This window comes from Varanus komodoensis, unplaced genomic scaffold (assembly GCF_004798865.1).
Source record: "Varanus komodoensis strain SLA01 unplaced genomic scaffold, ASM479886v1 scaffold47, whole genome shotgun sequence".
NCBI classification, from domain to species: Eukaryota; Metazoa; Chordata; class Lepidosauria; order Squamata; family Varanidae; genus Varanus; species Varanus komodoensis.
In genome coordinates this window covers 7,191,988-7,213,079 of record NW_025336045.1, presented here as the reverse complement: position 1 = coordinate 7,213,079, position 21,092 = coordinate 7,191,988, and the positions used below count along the sequence as shown (strand labels likewise).

At 47.0% G+C, this 21,092-nt stretch overlaps 1 protein-coding gene across 3 annotated transcripts in view; it reads left to right on the top strand.

The window, feature by feature from the left end:
* Positions 1 to 21,092, top strand: part of ADGRF5 (adhesion G protein-coupled receptor F5) — a 54,540-nt gene that overhangs the window by 4,438 nt on the left and 29,010 nt on the right. The window contains exons 2-9 of one of the 3 annotated variants that reach the window (XM_044445162.1): positions 6,020 to 6,148; positions 7,724 to 7,790; positions 8,723 to 8,893; positions 12,251 to 12,430; positions 13,748 to 13,866; positions 15,382 to 15,440; positions 17,134 to 17,270; positions 18,435 to 18,647. In XM_044445162.1, coding sequence (XP_044301097.1) covers positions 6,047 to 6,148; positions 7,724 to 7,790; positions 8,723 to 8,893; positions 12,251 to 12,430; positions 13,748 to 13,866; positions 15,382 to 15,440; positions 17,134 to 17,270; positions 18,435 to 18,647 — 1,048 coding nt within the window. In that variant the 5' untranslated portion in view covers positions 6,020 to 6,046. Of the gene's footprint in view, positions 1 to 6,019; positions 6,149 to 7,723; positions 7,791 to 8,722; positions 8,894 to 12,250; positions 12,431 to 13,747; positions 13,867 to 15,381; positions 15,441 to 15,552; positions 17,023 to 17,133; positions 17,271 to 18,434; positions 18,648 to 21,092 lie in introns of those variants that run through there. The other 2 variants (XM_044445163.1, XM_044445164.1) reach the window with 2 other exon arrangements.

The following is a 21,092-nucleotide window of genomic DNA, read 5'->3' as shown; positions in this document are numbered from 1 at the left end:
CCTCCCTATTAGTTAGTATTAAAATCGAGGATAGCTGATCCCTTGCCCCTCCCTCTACCTTCTGCTGGAGGAAGTTCTCTGCAACACAGGTCAGGAATCTCTTTCAGGGGCCATGCTTGGCAGAAACTGTCTCCAAGCATATATCAGGGAATTAACATCCTGCTTGATGACTATATTGTCCTTCTTGGAAATGCTGGCAAGTTGCTTTTCAAAGGTTGCACCCTTCTCCTCTTTTTGACAGGGTGGTTGGTAATAGATGCCAATAACTATGTCTTCCTTATTTCGTGCTCCCTTTAAATTTAGTAAGATGCTTTCAGTGGGGTACTAAGTTCCTCTTCTTGTATTTCTGTGCGGATATATGTGCCCCTTACATATAGTGTAACTCAACCTCCCTTTTTGTTCTTTCCATTTTCTTGAACTGGTTATATCCATCCATTGTAGAGTTCCAGCCATGTGAGTCATCCCACCAAGTTTCAGCTATTCCTATAGGATTGTAATTGCCCTTGTGTACTATGAACTCAAGTTCATGTTGTTTGTTTTCCATTTGCTAGGCATTGGTATAGAGATATTGAATTTCATTCTCGCTGTGCCCTGGTTTTCTTCCTATGTTTTTTGGGAGACTGGTGTTGGGTTCTGCTTCAGGTTTTTTTCTGTTGAGATACATAAGTCTTTGTCTGGTTATGGTATGCCATGCTGCACCCCTCCCTCCCCTATATGTTTCAATTTAAAGCCCTCCTGATGAACTTTTTCATGTAGTGGCCGAACACATGCTTTCTGTTCTTTGTGAGGTGCAGCCCATCATTTGCCAACAGTACATCTTCCAGGAACTTTAGCTTGTGGTCCCAGACTCCAAATCTCTCTTTATGACACCACCATCCTAGCCAGTCATTCACTTGAAGGATTTTTCTTTCCCTAACAGTTCCTCTTCCACATACTGGTAAGACTGGGGAGAAGACTATCTGGGCCCCAGTGTTTTTGATTTTCCTTCCTAGAGCTTTAAAGTCTGATGTTATTTCATCAAAGCTTCTCATGGCAGTGTCATTAGTTCCCATGCGGAAGAGAAGGAAGGAGTATTTGTCAGTGACTTGTATGGAGTTGCGTGAACTTGCTGGTTATATCTTTAATCTTGGCACCAGGGAGACAGCATACTTGATGATTCTCTGGGTTGTCACGACATGCGTAGTTTTGCATCTTGCATAGCAGGGAATCTCCCACAACTTTCACCCTTCTCCTTTTGTCTTGCAAACTTTGGTATCTTTTTTCCTTTCTTGATTGGCCTTTTCTCTTTTTCAGAGTTACACAGAGTGTTGTGTAGTTCTTTCACAGTGGGTTCCTCGTCCGTCTCTTCCTCAAGTAACTTAAAGCGGTTTGAGAGGTCCACCGCTTCCCACGGTACAGAGTGTCTTCTTGGTCTTCTGCATCTGCCACCCTGTCCCAGGGAGTCTGTCCTCATCTTCCCTTCCCTCAGGGCTCTCGTCTGCTGCCTCAGCTTGCTGGTGCTGTTCTTGCTTCTGGACCACACTTAGCTGTTGCAGCTCCTCCACATTGTCTAAGAACTTTTCATTTTCTTTTATTATTATGAGGGTGGACACTCACTGCTCCGGTGTTCTCTCCTTTTCTTCTAACAGGGCTGCTAGCTTGCAGCTGTTGCATGTGCTGGCCATGCAATCAGGCAAAGGTAAGAAAGCAAACAATGCACAGTGGTTGCAAGCCACCACCACTGTGCAGTCTCCTTGGTCCATTGCTCATGCAGCCTTAGTGAGTCTGTCCTGGGGGGCTGTTGTGACCACTGGAACTTTCTCTTGTCTTCTATAAAGGTTAGCAACACAGTTGTACTAGGAAAACAAGTGTGTGTGCGCGTGTGTGTGAATGCGGTGCGGGGGTGGGATTATGGTGAGATAAAGAAAAGGGGAAAAAATGTTAGGGACTTCCCACTTGACCTCCTCTGCTGAATTCTTCCACCAAACCTCTGTTTGTTCTCACAGTTCACTCGCTCCGGTCGCTCCCTCCTTGGAAACTTGGCTGCTTGTATCCCAGAGGCCCTAGACCAGCTGGGGCAGCTTGCTCTGCTCTGCTCTGCTCTGCTAGAAGTCAGGAGCCTAAGGACCAAAGAATGGCAAATACAACACCAATTTTTAGAAGGGGATCAGGGCAGGGGGACATTTCCAGGACACTGCAGGCTGGTTAGCTTACCATCTGTTCCGGGAAATTGGTTGAAAGCATGATTAAAGATAGATTTCATAAACATATAGAAGGACGAGCCCAGCTGAAAAGGCAGTATCATAGTTTCCACAAAGGCAGGTCCTGTTTTTCTAACCTTTTAGCATGCTCTAACTAAAGGTTTAGCATGCAATAAACATGTGGTCAGGCAATCAGGTAGACATTGATTACTTGGACTTGCAAAAGGCCTTTGACAAAGACCCTCACTATGGACAGTTGAGCAGATTTAACAGTCATGGAATAAGGAGGGGAGGCCTCTTATGGATTAGTAACTAGTAACAGAATAAAAGGCAGAGAGTAGGAATAAATGGCAATTTCTCCCAGTAGAGGGATGTAAGCTGTAAGGTCCCACGGGGTCCAGTATTGGGACCAATGCTCTTCAACCTGTTTATAAATGATCTGGAATTAGGAGTGAGCAGTGAAGAGGCCAGGTTTGCAGATAACACCAGACCATTTAGGATGGCTACAACCATTATGAGGAGCTCCAATGGGATATCTCCAAACGAGAAGAATGAGCATCCAAATGGCAATTGTGGTTCAGCATAAGCAAGTGTAAAGTACAGGCAGTCTGGGTTACAAACAAGTTCCATTGGAACAAAAGTGATTGGATGGCCTAGAAAAATCCCAAGTAAATAAATAATAATAAAAAATTCCTGAGAAAATGGAAATTCATCATTAAGTTGAATTTGTATGTAAGTGGGATCATATTTGGTCCTCCACATTCAGGGGGTCAGGGGTGCAAGACCCCTGTGAAAGTGGAAAAGTTGCAAATATCTCTAACTTCCCCACCCCTTCCCAAACTCAGCAGCACCTCCTCTTTGCAGCATGGAGATACTGGAGCGATTTCTCTCTCTGGATGGGGAGGACAGGAAGACATGTTTTGGAGGCCTCCTTCTCTATCCTTTCACTTCCCCACTATCTATGGTGATGCTTTGAAGGGCTCCCTCTCTTCCCCTTTACTTCCCATCTCTTTATAGTGATGCTTCAGAAGTCTCCCTGTTTCCCCTTTTGCTTCCTTTCTCTCTATGCTGATGACAATGTCCTACAATAGACCTTTAACTTGAATTTAAAATTAATAGGCTTTATGGCAGTTCATCTGAAAGTATGTATTTTTTATAACTTGAACTGCCTGTAATGCATGTTGAGGCAATAATAATAACAACAATAACAACAACAACAACAACAGCAACCCTACTTCAAATATAGTCCGATAGGACTTGAGCTCATAGTGACTGGCCAAGAGGGAGATCTTGGGGTTGTGGTGGACAGCTCAATGGAAATATTGACCCTGGGCGTGGCTGCTGTGAAACTCCATGTTAGGCATATTTTGGGAAGGAATTGAAATTAAATCTGTTCGTAACATACTGTCCTCATACAAATCTATGGTGTGTCCACACTTAGAATACTGTGTACAGTTCCCATTACCGAATCTGAAAAAGGATATTGTAGAGCAGAAGGGCACCTAAAATGATGGCGGGGTTGGAGCAACACCCCTGTGAGGAGTGGTGACAACCACTGAGAGTGTTCAGCTTTGGAAAATGGGAGTAAGGGGAGTCATGACAGAGCTGCATGAAATTATGCATTCGTTGAAGAAGGTTGATCGGGAGATACTTTTCTCCATCTCCCATACCACATGAACCCAGCATCATCCTATGAAGCTCACTAGTAGAATATCCTGGACACATAAAAGGAAGTCCTTTTTCAAACAGCAGATAGTTAAACTACGGAATCCACTTCCTCAGGATGTAGTGCCAGCCAGCAATCTGGAGTCTTTATACTTCATGGAGGAGAAGGCTACAGTGGCTACTAGCCCTGTGCGGCCTCTAGTGCCTGAGGTGGAGGGCAATCCAGTCCAAACCCCTTGAACAGCGCTCCTTCAGCAGGCTGTGCATGGCCTTGTACATTTAACTGATTAAACGTCAGTTAGTTTAACCTCATCCATCTCAAAACTTCCCTCATGATTTCCAGTATCCTGATGGAAATGAGTGGCAGCGGTGATAGCAGCTGCATATGGATGACAGTTCAGCCCAAAGACCTGGGGACTGCTCCCAGGAGTTTCCTGTACACATTCAGAAGCACGGGGGCAAGATGGAACCCGTCGGCATTCCCAATGGCCACAAGTCCTCCAGCAGGCCCTTCCCAGTCTGTCCTGCCACAAAGGAATGGAGCCACTGGAACACCATGTGGTTAGGGGCTGACCTTGGCAGGACAGGCCCAAAGGATACTTGGGAGTTGGCATCAAAAACCACTGAGGGGCCAAGGAGAACTACAGGGTGACATGTCCCCCTCCATTCCCTGGTGTACAGCATCCACCACTGCAACTTTGCTTTGGTCCCAAAATGAGGCTGGAAGGCAAGTTGGAACAGTTTTAAATAATTAGTGTCATCCAATGCTGTTCGTGGTTGCCAGGTCACCTGCAAGACACCTGTCTCAGTGTCTTGCTCAAAAATTTCTAAACATCTAAAAGACTGCCTGTCCCCATATATCCCTACCAGACTTCTCAGGTCATCGATGGAGGCCCTCCTTCAAATGAGGGGGGAATTAGCAAGAGAAAGGGCCTTCTGTCATCACAGCCCCCCTTTAGAATTCCCTTCAAGGGAGGTGCAACTGGCACCCTCTTTATCTTGCTTTCGGTGCCAAGTTAAGTCTTTTTTATTTAGTATCTCCTTTTAGATTTGACTATTGGTTTGCTGCTGATTTATTGTTTTATTGTTTCTTGGTTGTTGTTTTATTGGTTCCATTGTCTTTATTTCCTCCTGTTGTATTTATACGTTGCATTATATTGTATTTTTATTCTTTCATGTTTTATGGTTTTAGTTATTATTGTTATTATTTTACCTGTTTTTGTATGATTGGGCTGTGAGCTGCCCAGAGAGTCTCTGGCTGTGGGGCAGCATACAAATGCAATAAATAAATAAATATAGCAATATAGATATAGACTGGGAAATATTTAAAACTTTTGGATCAAATATCTCACTTCTCAGAGGGAATCTAATGACCACTTCCTTACGGGCAGCATGGACTACACCATCCTTAAGGAGGCATTACCGATGTCTAAGGTCCACAATGAAAGCCCCACCCAAGCCAAAATGGCCTGGCGATCTCCAAAAGTTGCCTACCAATGATCTGAGAGGAGTCTCAGTCCTCTAAGACGGAGGCTGCACAAGTGGAAAAGTGTCCATCGTAATATGCAGACACAGTGCCCTGGCTGCATCAGTCTGATTCTGCAATAATGATAGTAGCCAAGGTGATATGGGAATGGGCGTGTTCATCCGCAAGATGCAATGCAAACTGGTCCAGCCTGCTTCCCAGGTTCTACTGAGTGCTATTGTACTCTCCAAGCTGTACAATAAACTGTTTTGAGAGGCTGTATAATAGAAAAGTGATATAAAAGTGCTTTAAAATATAAGAAAAGTTGCCTTTATATGCCAGAAAGCAAATAATGTGCTAGCAAGTTTCAGACAAGCAAAAAGGTTATAAGAAATGTTCCACGGAATACCACAGCATAACAAGGAAACCATGTGCTATATAATATCATAAATATGTTTTTTTTAATCCCATGAGCAGAAGAGTGCTGCATCACTCATATTTTGCTTGTGTATTTCCCATGGACAGTTGGTTGTGAGAACAGAATACTGGATGAGACAGACTTTTGTATTGATCCAGTATGGCTTTTCTAGTTTTTAATGTTTATTTACTTTACAGTGACCTGTTCTTCACTGGACTGGCTCCTTGGGATGAATAAAATGTTCAGTTCATTAAAATAATACAATTTTGTCATCTTTTGTTTCCCTTATAGGTTCTGCAGCAACAAAACACAAGTAAAATGCTATTTTGGAGAACAATGATTTTCTGGACCTTCATGCTTGTCAGAAGGTCTTCCCAGGGTTCAGCAGACTTTGATTTTGGCTCACTCATCCACTTACCTGTGAGTAACTTTCATGGTTGGCTAACTGAGGACTGGGATCCCCCAGAGAAGAGAGAAGCCACTCAGGAAGAGTAACCACCTTGCAGAGTTCACCTGTGCCACTTCCTGTGACAGCCCCTTTTTTCAAAGATGTGCCCTCGGTTTGCACAATGTGGGAGATGCGCAGTTCCATGGACAACATCCTGGGGGAGGTCCCTGTCATCAACGTGCTCCAAACAGGTTTATTTTTGCGTTGCTTTCCTCTGACAGCTCTCAAAAAGCAAGTTATCAATGGAAAGCAAAGTTGCTCACAAATGAGAGTTTTCCATCTTTCACTGTTAGATCCTCAGGATTTGAAATGTCCCTATAGGTCCCAGAGTGCACCCCCTTTTCTATACATTCTCAAGACTCCAGGTGCTTGGGAAGTTTGGAAAATGCCCCTGACCCCTCGTTTGCTGACATTTGGCTGGGAGTACAAAGACAAATGCGTGACAAAGATTTAGGCCAGGCAATTTAAGAAAGCACAAAAGGCCAATTTGGAGAAGGAAAGTATTCAGATCTCCCAGAAAGAGAAACGGGGAAAGCTGCAGTCAGCACGAAGGGGTTCATCGCTGCGGTGGCTTGTTGCAGGGTTGCGTTACCACAGCATGCAAACTCACCCACTGGAGGAGGGGGTGGTGGTGGTAAGTGGTTTTCTTCTCTGCCTTTTTGCTCCCCCAAATTTTATTCTCCACAGTATACAGCAGGTTCTTCTCATCAGTTTACCTCCTGACACAGGGCAATAATGCCTTATTGCAGTACTAAGAGCCTCCCTGTGCAGAATAATGCACTGTGCATATTTCAGTGTCACCTGGAGCACAGTCCTGAGGGTTGTGCTCCCAGCAGGCAGAGGGACCTTTGCCAATCCTGTGTCCTGCTGCCAAGAGCTGGGGCAGGGTGGGAGGAAGAGGGGGGCACGTTGTTCCCATTCCTCCTTCAAAAAGGCAAGGTGCTTCTGGGCCTTCTTGCCGACTTGGGCTTGCCTGTCCGTGGGTGGGGAGGTGACTGGAGAGCCATGGAGTGCTGTCCCCCTGGCCACTCCTGCCTCTCCACCCCCCGGCGTGCCCCCTTTCCCCCTCTCCGGCTGTGCTGCCACTGGGAAAGAGGGTTTTGCATAGGCTTCGGCGAATGGGGCGGCATAAAAATGTTTTAACAAACAAACAAACAAACAAACAAACAAACAAACAAATAAATAAATAAAATAAACTAGGAAGCTCCCCGGCTCTGGGCTCTTAGCTCTGCCTGGAGGGAGGCCAGGGAGGATCCACTGCTCGCTCACTTAGGGCCAAAGGAGAACAACACTCCAGCAGCCATCCAGGTCCCGCTTCACTTGATGATTGACAATAGTACAATATGGCAGCCGTTAAATACCGAAAGACTCGATACAGACACTGCAAATACTGAGATACTCATGAATCCTGAAATGGGGTGGAGGCTTCTTTGGGCTGTTGGTTTGCTCCAAGCAGGTCAAGTTCTTCCTGACCCCTCTGCCCAAGTTGAATTCATCCTAGCCATTTTCCTAATGCAACTGTAAAGGCGAAAGTGCCTCTCTTTCAGATTTACCACAAGGGAGGCAGAAAAGAGGAAAATGCACCAAGAGAGATGACCAGACCGAAGCAGCAGGGTATGTTGAGATTTCTTGCTTGCAGGTGGGCATCGCCCATCGAACTCACACAGCCTCTTTGCTTTAAGGTGGCCATTGGATCTTGGCCCCATGGGCATCCTGCTCCTAGTCAACGGCTTCTCTGAATGAGGTGGAGTGAGCCGTGGCTGTGGCATTCGTCCCTACAAGGATGCATGGACGAGGAGAGCTAGATAACCCTTCCATCGAGCAAAGTGCACTTCAGGCAGAAGAAAGGAAACAGCTGAGACTGTGAACTAGCCCACACTGAGACCTAGTTTAATAGCCTGTTAATCCATGGTATCTCATTTCAGCTTCATTGCAAACTAAGCGTGGAGCACTCCTGCTTTTCTGCTACATGACCCCTGGGGGCACTGGGCTATACCAGAACAGCACAAGACTCAAATGAAAAAAGCAGTTTCTTTAGCTTTAAGAAGTGCTACTTTTTCCCCCCTCTAGATAAAATTAATGGAAATACTGGTCAGCCATAGGAGCAAACCTGGAGGGTTGTGGCAGTGGCTACAGAACCTTTAAGCAACCGCGAGCAGGGAATGATGATCAGCACGTGATAAAAGCCTCATGCAAAGGCTCCTAGTGAACTGCACTAACCAAACCTAGAAAGCATGCAGTTACCGCAGGGCTGCCCCCCCCCCCCCGACAAACTGACTTCAGAAGAAAATCATAGTAAGGTTGACCCCCAGCTGTGCTGCAGGCCCCAGCAAGACAGTCCGGAGCCTTGGGGCAGGTTTTTGGAGGGATGAGCTTCCACAGGAGGGACTTGTGGATGGTATCATAGGGCCCATGAAGGTATCATGGAGCAAGCTTTCCTAATTCCTGAGGCAGGTTGCCTGCACAAACATTAATATTCTCTGAAAAGAGAACAGGAAGCTGCTGACAAATAATAACATGCCCTAACAGATCACACTGTTTCTCAGCTGTGCCATTAGGCACCTCTCCGGCAGAATACACCATTGCAGTCGAGATAAGCTTCCTCGATGGTTCACTCCAGGAGGCCATCAGAAGTTATTTAAGTGATCTTAGCTTTCCACTCTTGGTAAATGTCTCTGAGGCAGCTGTGCATGTTTCAAGGATTAATGTCACCACAGGTGAGTAGTCCATCCATCATTGCCACCAATTTTATTTTCTTTCTTGATTTTTAGTTTTATCTAAGAAATGCAAAAGATGGTTATGTCAAGAAAGAAGGCCCAGCAAGACAGCAACTGAGTTTGCATTATCAGGGAAAGAAAAGAAACCATGGCAGCTGACTTTGCATAAGTGCTGGTCATGCACTTCCAAATTACCGTAATTACCCTTGCCAAGTACATTTGGTCATGCCTCCTGAACCCATTGAGGGTTGGAGGCAAGTGGGTTTTCAAACCATCTCCGTGGCTTGTTCTATGGTTGCAAGGTGTTTGGTGAGTTTGATGAGTGAAATTATGGTAAGTCAGCAGAACACATCCCTCAGGTACAGTGCCTTATTTTTCTTCTCTGATCATGCAAACCCAGCTAATATAAGACAATTCTGAAAGTTGTATTTCCTTACTGACATTCCTAAAGTGCACGCAACTGATTAGAAGAGAGATCCCATGGACTCCTAGAATACTGCCAGCCCAGCAGTTCCCTGATTATTCACGAATTACAGAGAAGCATATATTCTGGGTACTTCTTAAGACATGTACACAGAATAACTACATTCATACAGTACGGCAAGCCACTGTGGGTGGCTAGCCCCAGTGGAGTGCCATGTTGTCTGAATCCAGACGACTTCATGCAGGGTGGCTTCTTTTGGTTAGTTGCCCCAAAACAAGCCATCCTGACAACCCATGGCTTGTTCTAGGGGTTGTTCCACCGACAATGGGTTGTCCTGTCATCCGAACTTGGGAGATCGATCCCGTTGTGGAAGTGGTAAGCAAGTGAAACCCCCCCACTGCTCTCGGCAGTCCTGTCTGTGCTGCTGCCACTCCGTAACTGAGATCATGTTGCTGCTGCTGCTGGGTCTGTCTTTCAGACTCGTCCTTAAACCTACCTAGCAAATCTGAGCATTTTTTGGAACACGGAAATGTACAGCCATGAAATCTGCATCTATTTCCCTGTCTGGGAAAAAAAACCAGATTTGCCAGATAACATAAAAAAAAGATTTAAAAAGATAAGATAAAAAAGACATGGGAAATGACCTGAAAGAGAGTAAGATATAGACTTTCCTTCTTGGAGTACCTTGGGGGTCATGGAAGGTGGAAAATGTGGAGGGCATGGACAACTGGCAACTAGAAGCGGAGAGGAGCCTGCCATTCCCCTTTAGCGGATCCCCCCTTCCGCCACTAAGCTGTCCGGTGGAAGACCTGCCAACTGCCAGCTGGGCACAAAGCAACCTAGATGCTGCCTCCCTTGGTCAAAGTCCTGGGATACTGATACAGCTCACTTACAGCAGAGACTTGCCAGGGTGTGGGGCAGACAAGACTCAACATTTTGGATAGGCATCAGCGTGCACCTGCGCACCTCCAAAACACTGATTACAGCAGCAGCAGCAGCAACAATCCTCATTTCTGCTTCTCCCGAAATAATATTGAGAGTAAGAAGCCAGTGAGAGCTGCTGCAAGGCGCTGCTTGGGCAGGAGGGGAGCAGCTGTCACGGGCAGTGGCTGGGGCTCTGGGGAAAACAGACTGCAGACTGCCAACGGGGTCACGCGATGGTGATGTGTTCTGAGTCAACCTGGCATGCACTTTGTTTTGCTTTCCTGTTTCAGGAAGCTTCTGTGCTGTTGCCTACTTTTGTTTCCTCTTAAATGCCTTAGATATGATCACACGTGGTGGGGCAACATTTATTTATTTCATGAACTAGTAATCACATTCATATCTATATGAGAGACTTGATATGGGACAGAATAGAAGAATGCTAGGCAAGGGTTTCACCTGTTTGTTGAGGAAAGTGAGGCTACTTCCCAAAACAAGCTGGTTTTTTAAAACATTCTTCCCCATTCCCCAAAACATTCTGTCCTCCCATTCAGCAGCTTTGGTCCTTGTTTAAAAAAAATGTCTTATGTTCAGAAAAGGGCAGTTTATGTGAAGTATCGACACTACACCATTTTTGCTTCAGAGCAAAATTTGCAACCGTATGCCTAATTTTAGGAAGGCCAGGGAAATGCTGGCTCTCCTCCACTGGAGGCATTCAAAAAGAACCTGGACAGCCATCTGAGTGGGATGGTGTAAAATGGTGTCCTGCAGCAGCAGGGAGTTGGACTCCATGGCCTTCATGGCCCCCTCCAACTCGTCTATTCTATGATTCCCTGTTGAGAGCCACTTCACAGAAAACCTAACATTTGAAAATCAAGCTGTTCAAAAGCAGCCTAAAGGCAGCAAGTGCTCTGTGACTTTTAAAGAGCAATCGATGAATGATGCAATGACTGGGACAAAGTCAGGGGCATGGCTTCACATTTTATGGCTTAGCTTCCCTTGGGGCGGCTTTGCCTGTCATGTGAACACCTTGCTGCTCCCTTGGCATGTTTGCAGAGATGCCCTGGAGGGGCTCATAAACTACCCCAAAAATCTAGGGCTGAGTTCCCACTGGAGCTGAGCCTGTTGTTCAAACCCAGATGACACTCTAAGGCACAGTCAAGCTAGAAATAGAAGGTTCCTTGCTGGAGCAGCAAAGCCGTGTTGCTGTCCTGGCCAAGGAAGTCTGGCTGGGCTGGGCTGGGCTTCCTTGCAGGAACATGGTGGGGTAAGGGCTCCACCCCCACTGACTCGCACAGTTCTTGCAGGCAGGTTCGGGGTTGTTCTGCCCATCAGCAACCCACATGTGTGTGGCAGTAGCAGGCAGAAGTGTCCCCTAGCCAGACTAGCTGGAACTCTGAGTGGGTGGGGAGCAGGCAGGAAGCCGTGGGGGAAGAAGGGCGAGCTGCCTGGTGCGGGCCTTGGAAGCCCAGTGCGAGGCAGCCCAAGCCCTGCTACGGGTCCCTTCCATCTTCATGCCTGCCTGTGCAACCCCCGTGGGTGAGCCGGGGGTCAGAGGGCAGTGGCTGCTCTCCCCACACTGCTTTCTGTGAGCTCCAGCATGGTGCCCCCAGGATGCCAGCCAGAGGCCTGGGGGCCGGGTGGTGCCTGAGCACCCACACTGTGCCCAGCCATTTGTCAGGCACAGGTGGGGACACCCCGCCCCTCAGGGCCCAGGGAGCTGCATGGCTCCAGTGTGGAGTCGGGGACCTATCAAGAGCGATGGCAAGCTCAGGGGTACTACAGTCTCCTTATTAGGGAATGCGAGTCCCAGGCCTCTCAATGCCAGCAATCTCCAGAGGCTGGTTGTGTAGTCTGAATGCTGCAGTGAGGCTGGCATGGCCATGAGTGAAATGAAGCACACTCAGCAAGATAGGATGCGTCAGCAGCAGGCCCGCTTTGCTTCATTCCTCTCCTCTCCTCTCCTCTCCTCTCCTCTCCTCTCCTCTCCTCTCCTCTCCTTGTTGTCTTAGTGTGTAATTCAGCTGGCACAAAGAATGCTCACTGCTATTGCGGGCACGGCTATGGATGGCCTCCCACAGCGTGCAAAGCTAACCCAGCCTGCTCCAGGACCCCAGCGGTGTCAGAAGAGAGCTGCCACTGTGCTGCGCAGCCGCTGCCTCTGAGAACCTATTGCCAGCTTCAGCCTACAGGTAAGGGGAGGTGAGGTGGAAAAAGAAGTCCGGCAGCTGTCATCCAAAACTGAGAGATGCCAGGGGTGACAATGACCTCTGCCAGATGATGTGGAAAAAGCAGAACAAGTGCTGAGCCACTGAACACGGGAAAGGTTTGCTTGATGTAGATTAATGTGTAGATCGTGGTTGCGAGATGTGGCCCCAAGCCGTAAGAGACTTTGTAGGTTAAATCCAGCATCCTGACTGTAGCTCTGAAGCAAGCAGGCAGCCAGCACGGCAGGGCTGGGATGGCTTTTATATGTTCACTCGGGATGTGTGAGGAATCCTTCTGGGGGTGGGAATCCTCCTGGCTCCCTGGGCTTGGCTCCCTGGGCTGCAGACTGCTTTGATGTGGCCATGAGCTCCCAGCCAGCGCGCCCAGCGAGCATGCGCAGCAGCCACATAATGCTCTCCAGGAGCTGAGCCCACACACACACTGTGCAAGCAGCATCCCTCTTCCCTGCTGCGTGCTTCAGCCTTTCCTTGTGCTGCTGCACCTGAAGCAGAGGAAGGCTGCAGATATCATAGCCTTTGTTCCGCAAGCATTTGCAGACCTCCTCTCAGCCCAGCCCAGCCCAGCCTGTCTGTGTGGAGCGGGGCTGACTGGGGAGCCGTGGAGCGCTGCCGCTTTGGCTTCTCTGTCCCCTCTCCACCCTCCGGTGTGCCTCTTTTCTCCCATTCTGGCTGGTCGGCCACCTGGAAGGAGGGCTTTCCACAGCAACTGGGAAGCTCCCAGCTCTGTGCTCTTAGCTCTGTGTGGCCCCATCCAGAACCAGTTGAACGCCCTCCATCTGGTCCAAGGAACCACCCTCTAACACTGTCTAGCCTGAGCTTCAGTAGGGTAGCTCTCACCCAGTTCATTGTTGCAACCAGGCACTGGTTTAGCACATCCACAGCCTCACCTGCTGGAGAAGAAAAGGAGAAACAGAGCTGTGTGCCATGGCAACACACTCTAGCATTCCAGATGACTCCATGCAGCAGTTTCATGGAGATACAAAATAGGTTGGGGGACAGGACAGCCCCCTGAGGAGCCCCTTGCTGGACGATCTAACATTCCCCTTCTGGAGAGGGCCCTCCAAGCAGGAGCAGGGTCACCATGTCACTACTGGCTACTGGCCCGCACTCCCACCTCCTACAGCCACCCCAGAAGGACACACGGTCGATGACACTGCAAGCATGTAAAGAGAGGAGCACCATTTCAAAGGATTCTATTAAGACATAATCCTTTAATTACAAGTTTTTTTCAATCAGCACCAGGATGCAACTAATAATATGACTTCTTCTCTTCTGCCACAGACATTCCTTTTACATACGTAATAAAAATGTCTGTTCGCCTTGACAAACCCTTTGAGATTGCTCTGTGGGACTCGACCTCCCCATTGTTTAAAAAATACAAACAAGATTTGGAGAAAGCGGTATGTCTGAGCTGGTTTTTTAAATCATGTTTATCTTGTGGAAATATTTAGTAGTAGAATGCCAAGGCCCATAAACCAGATATTCTGACATTTGGAGACAGTTCAATATATGGTGAAATGCACTTTGACTTGCCTGAATTTAATTCTGGTATTTCATGAAGATGCAGATAGAAACTGTGGAAGAGCAAACTCAGTCAGCTGGTCCCAGAAAAGGGGCAAAGTGCTGCGGCACCGCAGCCTGCAACTCTGCGGCTCTCAGTGTTGTCTGGGAGGCATAGGATAGTTTGGCACCCCGGGTCCAAGGTCCCAGGCTCCTGGGCCTTGGAGCTGGGACTCCCAGGACCGAGCCCCGCTGCCTGCCTCACCGCCAGCACGGAACAGCTATGTGGGCTGCAGCCTCAGGACAAACTGGGGCCTCAGAGGGGACAGAAGGGGAGTGCTGGGATGGGGAGGGGAGGGCAGCGGGAGGGGAGGGGAGGGGAGGGGAGGGGAGGGGAGGGGAGGAGGCTGGTCCTGGGGCCAAAGGCTCTTGCTGACTCCGAGGCATCCCAGCCTCCTTCCGTCCCTCTCCCTGGCACCAAATTCAGACATCTGGAAATGCCCCGCTGGAACGATGCCTGGCCAAGCATTGTGGCAGCAAAGGCTGCCAACACTGTGCCTTGTCCCAGGGACAGGGTGCCCGGAAGCCTCTGAGCATGATGCGCAGCAGTCTTACTTGCACCCATGGCGTGCTCAAGGCTCAATCCTAGGCGTGCTTGAAGGGGAAAGGGTCTTGCAGTTCCCACCATCCCCCAGCCAGGATGGCAGGCTCAGGAGTGGAGGGAGCTTAGGGCTCTTTTCTGTCAGAGTCTGCCTTGGAGTGCACTCCAATTTGTTTTCTGTTCAACAGCTTCTTTAGCTTTGACTAACTGGGCATATTGTAAGACCGTGCAGCCTCTCTTTTACCAAGCATAATTCATGGAGGGTAGTCAAGGAAGTTGTGCCACCACCATTCATTGGCTCCTGGGCAGGTTTCATATGAAAATTAGTGCACTGGAGGGAAGGTGAGAGTGAAGAGATAGTTTTAGTTTGGAGGGGGGCTGCACTTTCATGTTTGTAGGCTTAAATGATTTGGGATGAGCCAGTCTCATGTTCAGGTAATTACACACAAAGTTATTTTTGTTATTAATAGGATACAATAGTTTAGTGACGCTTCTTAGAATGATGTTTTCCTGTCTTGTCAGTGCTGCAAGAAACATTTCTTTTTTTAGGAAAACGAAAGCTGTTGTGTGCATAGCAGAATGTCAAGTGATGCTACCCTTGAGTAAAAAACCACAGGATAAATGAGAACAAATAATTATTGATCTGGTGCATTTCAGACCATTTTATTTATACTGATCCTTCCTTCAGAATAAGCATGTTTTCATTTTACTGGCCTTTCAATATAGTATACAGGATGAAATAAAATTAATAGTCTAATACCTTATGAGGTGTAATGGTCTCATAAAACTTTTTAAAAAACATTATTATTTTCAGTTTACAGAGGGCTACACATCTTTACCAGGCTTCAGAAATGTAACAGTTACTGGATTCAGGTATGAAAGTTGACCTCCTGTTGCCTGCCCTAGTAATGTCTCAGAAGATTAGGGAAAGTGCTAGAACAGTGCTTTAGAAACATAGAAACAGAGCGAGTCAGAAGGGGTCTCCCGGGCTATCTAGTCTGACCCCTGGCTGCAGCCGGCTCCACTCACGACATGCCCACCATGTGCACGTCCAGTCTGACCTTGTACTTTGGTAAACAGGAGTAAAAAGCATGTAGACTGAAATTATGGTACTTTATGGGAGGGAGGGGCTTTTTGTGCAGAAAGATCAGCAGAAAGCATTAACACAGCTTGCTTCTATTGCAAGTGGATTCCTTGCAGATAGAGAGGAAGGTGCATTACACAGACGATGCACAGGAACTCGTTAAGGCCACTGTCCTCTGCTTTGATGCACAACCCCTCCTGTGCACAGAGGTCTCTTGCACGGAGTGCTGGACAATCTCTGCCATGCAAGCCTCACGCCCTGCACCACATGAGGGGCCAGGAAGGGGAGGGGGAGCAGCTGGGGCTTGGCCACATCAGCGCTGCCTGCCCTCCTCTGCTTGGCCCTCTTGGAGGCTGCGTTCTGCCATGGAAAAGCAGCCTGTGTGGCTCTTTCTGTGCCCACCATTAGGGAGCAGGGCAGGGGCTCTGCAGGCAGAGTCCGAGCTCTGAGGTTGCTGGGTCTGAGAGCTGGACTCCAAATGGCACTATTCTATCCTCCCTTCCCCTGCCAACCCTGGTGGAAGACAGCAGATTCCACCCCTAGCATTTCCCCATATTTTCATACGGTAAGATTTTACTGTGTCTTGGTACTGTGCCCCACTTTAGGATGATTGTATAGTGAAAAGTAGATTTTTTAAAAAAATAAGTGAAACAATAGAATAATTAAAAGGTCGAAAGTTGCTCTTGTTGCTACGCAGAGTGATAACTTGTGTTAGGAAGGAAAGAGGTGCTGAAGACCTCTGTGCTGGGAGGCATCCACTCAGACAACGGATGGCCCGCTCCCATGTTCTGGGAGGCCAGCACATTTCCCTGTTGGTGATCCCAGGCTGGGCATAGAATACAAAATATGGAAGAGAAATGTGATGCTTGCCCGTTAAATGATTCGTTCTTCCCACTTTCGAAAACAAGTTGCCTTCCCTTGCAATTGAAACTGCAAACATTATGCCGCATCATGCCCAACGTGTGGCAGTGATGCCCTCAGCTAAGTGGCTGCCCATTGTCCATCCCCAGTAAAAGTGCGGAATGTGGGAATGTGTACTTAAAGTAGGATAGTCCAGATTTCAGTTCACAATATGAAAAGAATCTACTGCAGTTGTTTGGTGGTCTATGGAAACCTTATATTTTTTGCATCCAGTAGAGGTTCTCCACATGTAGGAAGGCAGAGCAGAGGCACTGTCCCTGCAGCCACCATGACCTGTTCCTGGAGGCTTTGCTGAAGCGGATCTGAAGGGGACTATGAGAAGAAGACTTGGAGAACCACTAGTCTTTTTGCAGAATGCTGATGCAGGCTCGCTTTGCTAGCCATTGGCCACGGCACGATGTTCGTTTTTTTCTGGTTGACAAGGAAGAAGGGATAGTAGAAAAGATTGCAGTTAAGACTATTATCATGGATTTTTCCAACACCTACAGTTATCTAAAACATTGCGATAAAGAGGTCATTTTATTATATAAAATAACCAGATCTGATGTTCTGTCTGTACAGGCCTGGAAGCACCATGGTGTCATATGAAATAACAGCAGCAAAGAATATACCAGTGGAAAATGCAACTCAAAAAGTAGCTGATGCCTTAGATCCATCCTACAAATTAGTACCTGCCTCATTTGCAAAGGAAATCCTTGGTAATGTATAAAGATCTTCTGTGAAGAATCTGTATGTTATCATTCTATATATGATTGTGCTGATGGTACAAATGCCATTCTGTACTCCAACCCTCCCTATTTTGATATAGCCCTTCTCAAGAGATCAGCTGATCCACCTTACTCTCCCATGCCATGGGTGCTTGGACAAGGCTGTAGAGCACCTTCTGACCAAGCTTTAGGATGCCTTATGGACCTTTTGACAGATTATTAATGTTCCAGGTCTTCTGGAGTCAAAAGAAGGTCTCCCAATATTTGCAAGAAACTTCTCATTCCACTAACTTCCCCAACAAACGTATAAGAACACACCTACATCCCTGTATTTCTCCACATGCCCCCAGTGGTTGGAAAAACCCCACACCCCTTTGATTTTTGAGAAGGGTTCTGCCCTCTAAGCTCTGTCTGCAACATACCTTCTTCCAGTGGGAAGAGTCTTACTGTTCTTGAAATAAGGAGCAGGCAACAAGGACCTACAGCCACATCCTGCCACCACCGCTTCTGCTGTGCCACCAAATTCAGCAGTGGCAAAATAGAAATTTTTGAACCAAAAATCACTGCTTTTAGCACTACAGGGTGATAAGAAGGTCAAATGTAGCTTGTCCTGAAGAATAAGCTAAATTCAACCCATTCAGCAATATGGAAGAGTAGTGGTTGTGCTACTATTTTTTTAATGTATGCTGAAAATTGGGGGTGGGATCCAGGAGTTGAAGATATACTGCCTGTTCACCCTGATTTAAACTCTGCCCATATAGTAGAGTGAAAGAACCATATCTCACCTATCTACCAGGTAGAAAGGTCTTAAGTAGTTGCTTTGACCAAGGGTATCAAGGGTAAAGAGATGCTCATCCTATTCCTCTGAGAATGGCAGAATTCTGCTTACACATGAAGGAAGGGGAAACTGAGCTTTCAACCAAGAAGTAGTTCATTCTTTCATCATAGGCTCCTGAGGCCGGTGTATGTCTTCTTGCATTTGCATAGTTTCACATTCATAGTTTTCCATCACATTTTGAAATATTTTCCTAGGGGCATTAGAACACCACCAAATGGTACTATGAAGTATATTTGGTAGTAGCATACTGTATAATTCTTTGAAAAGTGGTACTAATTTCATGCTGGTTTTGAATGGTTCTCTTCTTTTCATGCCAGGTGAAGTAAACTTCTCCATCTCCCCTGAAAACATTTTTGAGGGGGACACAGTAAAAATGACGTGCGAGTCAGCCTTGAGCTCCACCAATGCAACATGGTACCTTTCGGGATCTGTGGTCTCCAGCAGCAGCAGGCATTCCATAACAGCTGGATTTGCAGCAGGAAAGTCAACTACAACACTAAAAATTACAAGCATTAAGTTGAATGAAGCTGGTAATTCTAAGTTCTAAATTGGAAATATATGTGTAAGAGTTGCTATTCTGTGTCAGAGCAAAGATCAGTTGATGCATCAGAATTGTTCCTTAGGAAGGGGAGGAGAGAGCAGGGGCAAGGTGAAGGCAGGGAGTAGCCAGTCACAGGAACCAAATTCCAAATCACTTTCCCCATGTATTGAAGTATCCTGCAGAGAGCAAGGGGGTCAGATGCACGACCTACAGTGCATTCTGGATGGCAAAACATGTCATGATTCTGTCACCGTAACATGCCCTAGACACACAGGTAGTATTTGAGGCCTTCCAGGATGCTAGCATGTTCTTCCTCATGCTCTCCTCTGAAGGATTCATTTTGGTAACCTTCTCCAGTGCCCTTCCCTGAACCCATCCAGATTGGCTTGTATTACAGTATGGCATCCAGAACTGGACACCCCCCATGGGAACCATGGAGCATTTCCCCCCTAAACTTGATTTCTATACTTTCTATACTAGGGTAAAGGAATGGGGTTAACCATCTCTTTCCAAACTGAAATCCTTCTTGAAAATCTTCCTTTGGGTGATAACTCAGCTTAGGGGGAGAAAAGCCCCTGAGCATGAGTGGGCACTCCAGGCCCTTCATAAGCCCAATCCTAGCAACAATCCCTGTGCAGCCTAAAGTTGCATTACTGTCTGAAGACACACTACCGCCACACAAATCCATTCCCAGCTTGTCTCCATCCCTCATTCCCTGCAGGTGGTTGTCTACCATTATTGCTGCAACCACCCATCTCTTCTCTGTTTAACCAAGGAGTGTTTTTAAAGCAGAGAAAATGCAGCACGGACTTTGGAAATGTGAAAGAAACAGGATTTCCTAATATGTAGAGCATGGGTCCTCAAACTATGGCCCACAGGCCAGATATGGCCTACCAAGGTAATTTACCCGGCCCGCCTCAGAGCTTTTGGACTTGTTTGGAGAAAATGATCTTCAAACAAGTCCAAAAGCTCTGAGCTGCAGCCGTTCTCTGAAACTCTTTCAGTTTTGGAGACTAGCAGAGAGCCAGCGCTCCTTCATAGATCACTGCCTTGTCGTGGCAAAGGGGCTTGCGTAGCTCAGTGAAGCTATGAGCTAAGCCGTGCAGGGCCACCCAAGACGGACAGGTCACAGCAGAGAGCTCTGACAAAACGTGATCCACTGGAGAAGGAAATGGCAACCCACTCCAGTACCCTTGCCATGAAAACCCCATGGACAGCACCAAAAGGCAAAAAGACATGACGCCGGAGGATGAACCCCTCAGATCGGAAGGTGTCCAATATGCTACTGGGGACGAGCGGAGGGCTAGTACTAGTAGCGCCAGAAAGAATGAAGCGACTGGGTCAAATCCGAAAGGACACAGTTGCAGATGTATCTGGTGGTGAAAGGAAAGTCCGATGCTGTACAGATCTATACTCCACAGGAACCTGGAATGTAAGATCCATGAATCAGGGCAAGCTGGATGTGGTCAAACAAGAGATGACAAGACTGAACATCGACATCTTAGAAATCAGTGAACTAAAATGGACAGGAATGGGTGAATTTAATTCATAGTAAATAAAAGAGTAGGAAAAGCAGTACTGGGATACAATCTCCAAAATGACAGAATGATCTCAGTTTGAATCCAAGGCAAACCATTCAACATCACAGTAGTCCAAGTCTATGCCCCAACCACTGGTGCTGAAGAGGCTGAAGTTGACCAGTTCTATGAAGGCCTACAACACCTTCTAGAATTAACACCAAAAATGATGTCCTTATCATCATGGGGGATTGGAATGCTAAAGTAGGAAGCCAAAAGATAACTGGAATAACAGGCAAGTTTGGCCTTGGAGTACAAAATGAAGCAGGGCACAGGCTGGTAGAATTTTGTCAAGAGAATACAATGGTCATAGCAAACACTCTTTTCCAACAACCCAAGAGACGACTCTACACATGGACATCATCAGAAGGTCAACACAGAAATCAGATTGGCTATGTGCTCTGCAGCCAAAGATGGAGAAGCTCTATATGGTCAGTAAAAACAAGACCAGGAGCTGACTGTGGCTCAGATCATGAGCTTCTGCAAAATTTAGGCTTAAATTGAAGAAAGTAGGGAAAAGCACTAGGCCACTCAGGTATGACCTAAATCATATCCCTGATGAATATACAGTAGAGGTGACAAATAGATTTCAAGAAGTAGATCTGATGGAGTGCCTGAAGAGCTATGGACGGAGGTTTGCAGCATTGGACGAGAGGTAGCAACTAAAACCATCCCAAAGAAAAAGAAATACAAGAAAGCAAAATGGCTGTCTGAGGAAGCTTTTCAAATAGCTGAGGAAAGAAGGGAAGTGAAAGGCCAGGGAGAAAGAGAAAGATACACCCAATTGAATGCAGAATTCCAGAGAATAGCTAGAAGAGATAAGAATGCCTTCTTAAATGAACAGTGAAAAGAAATAG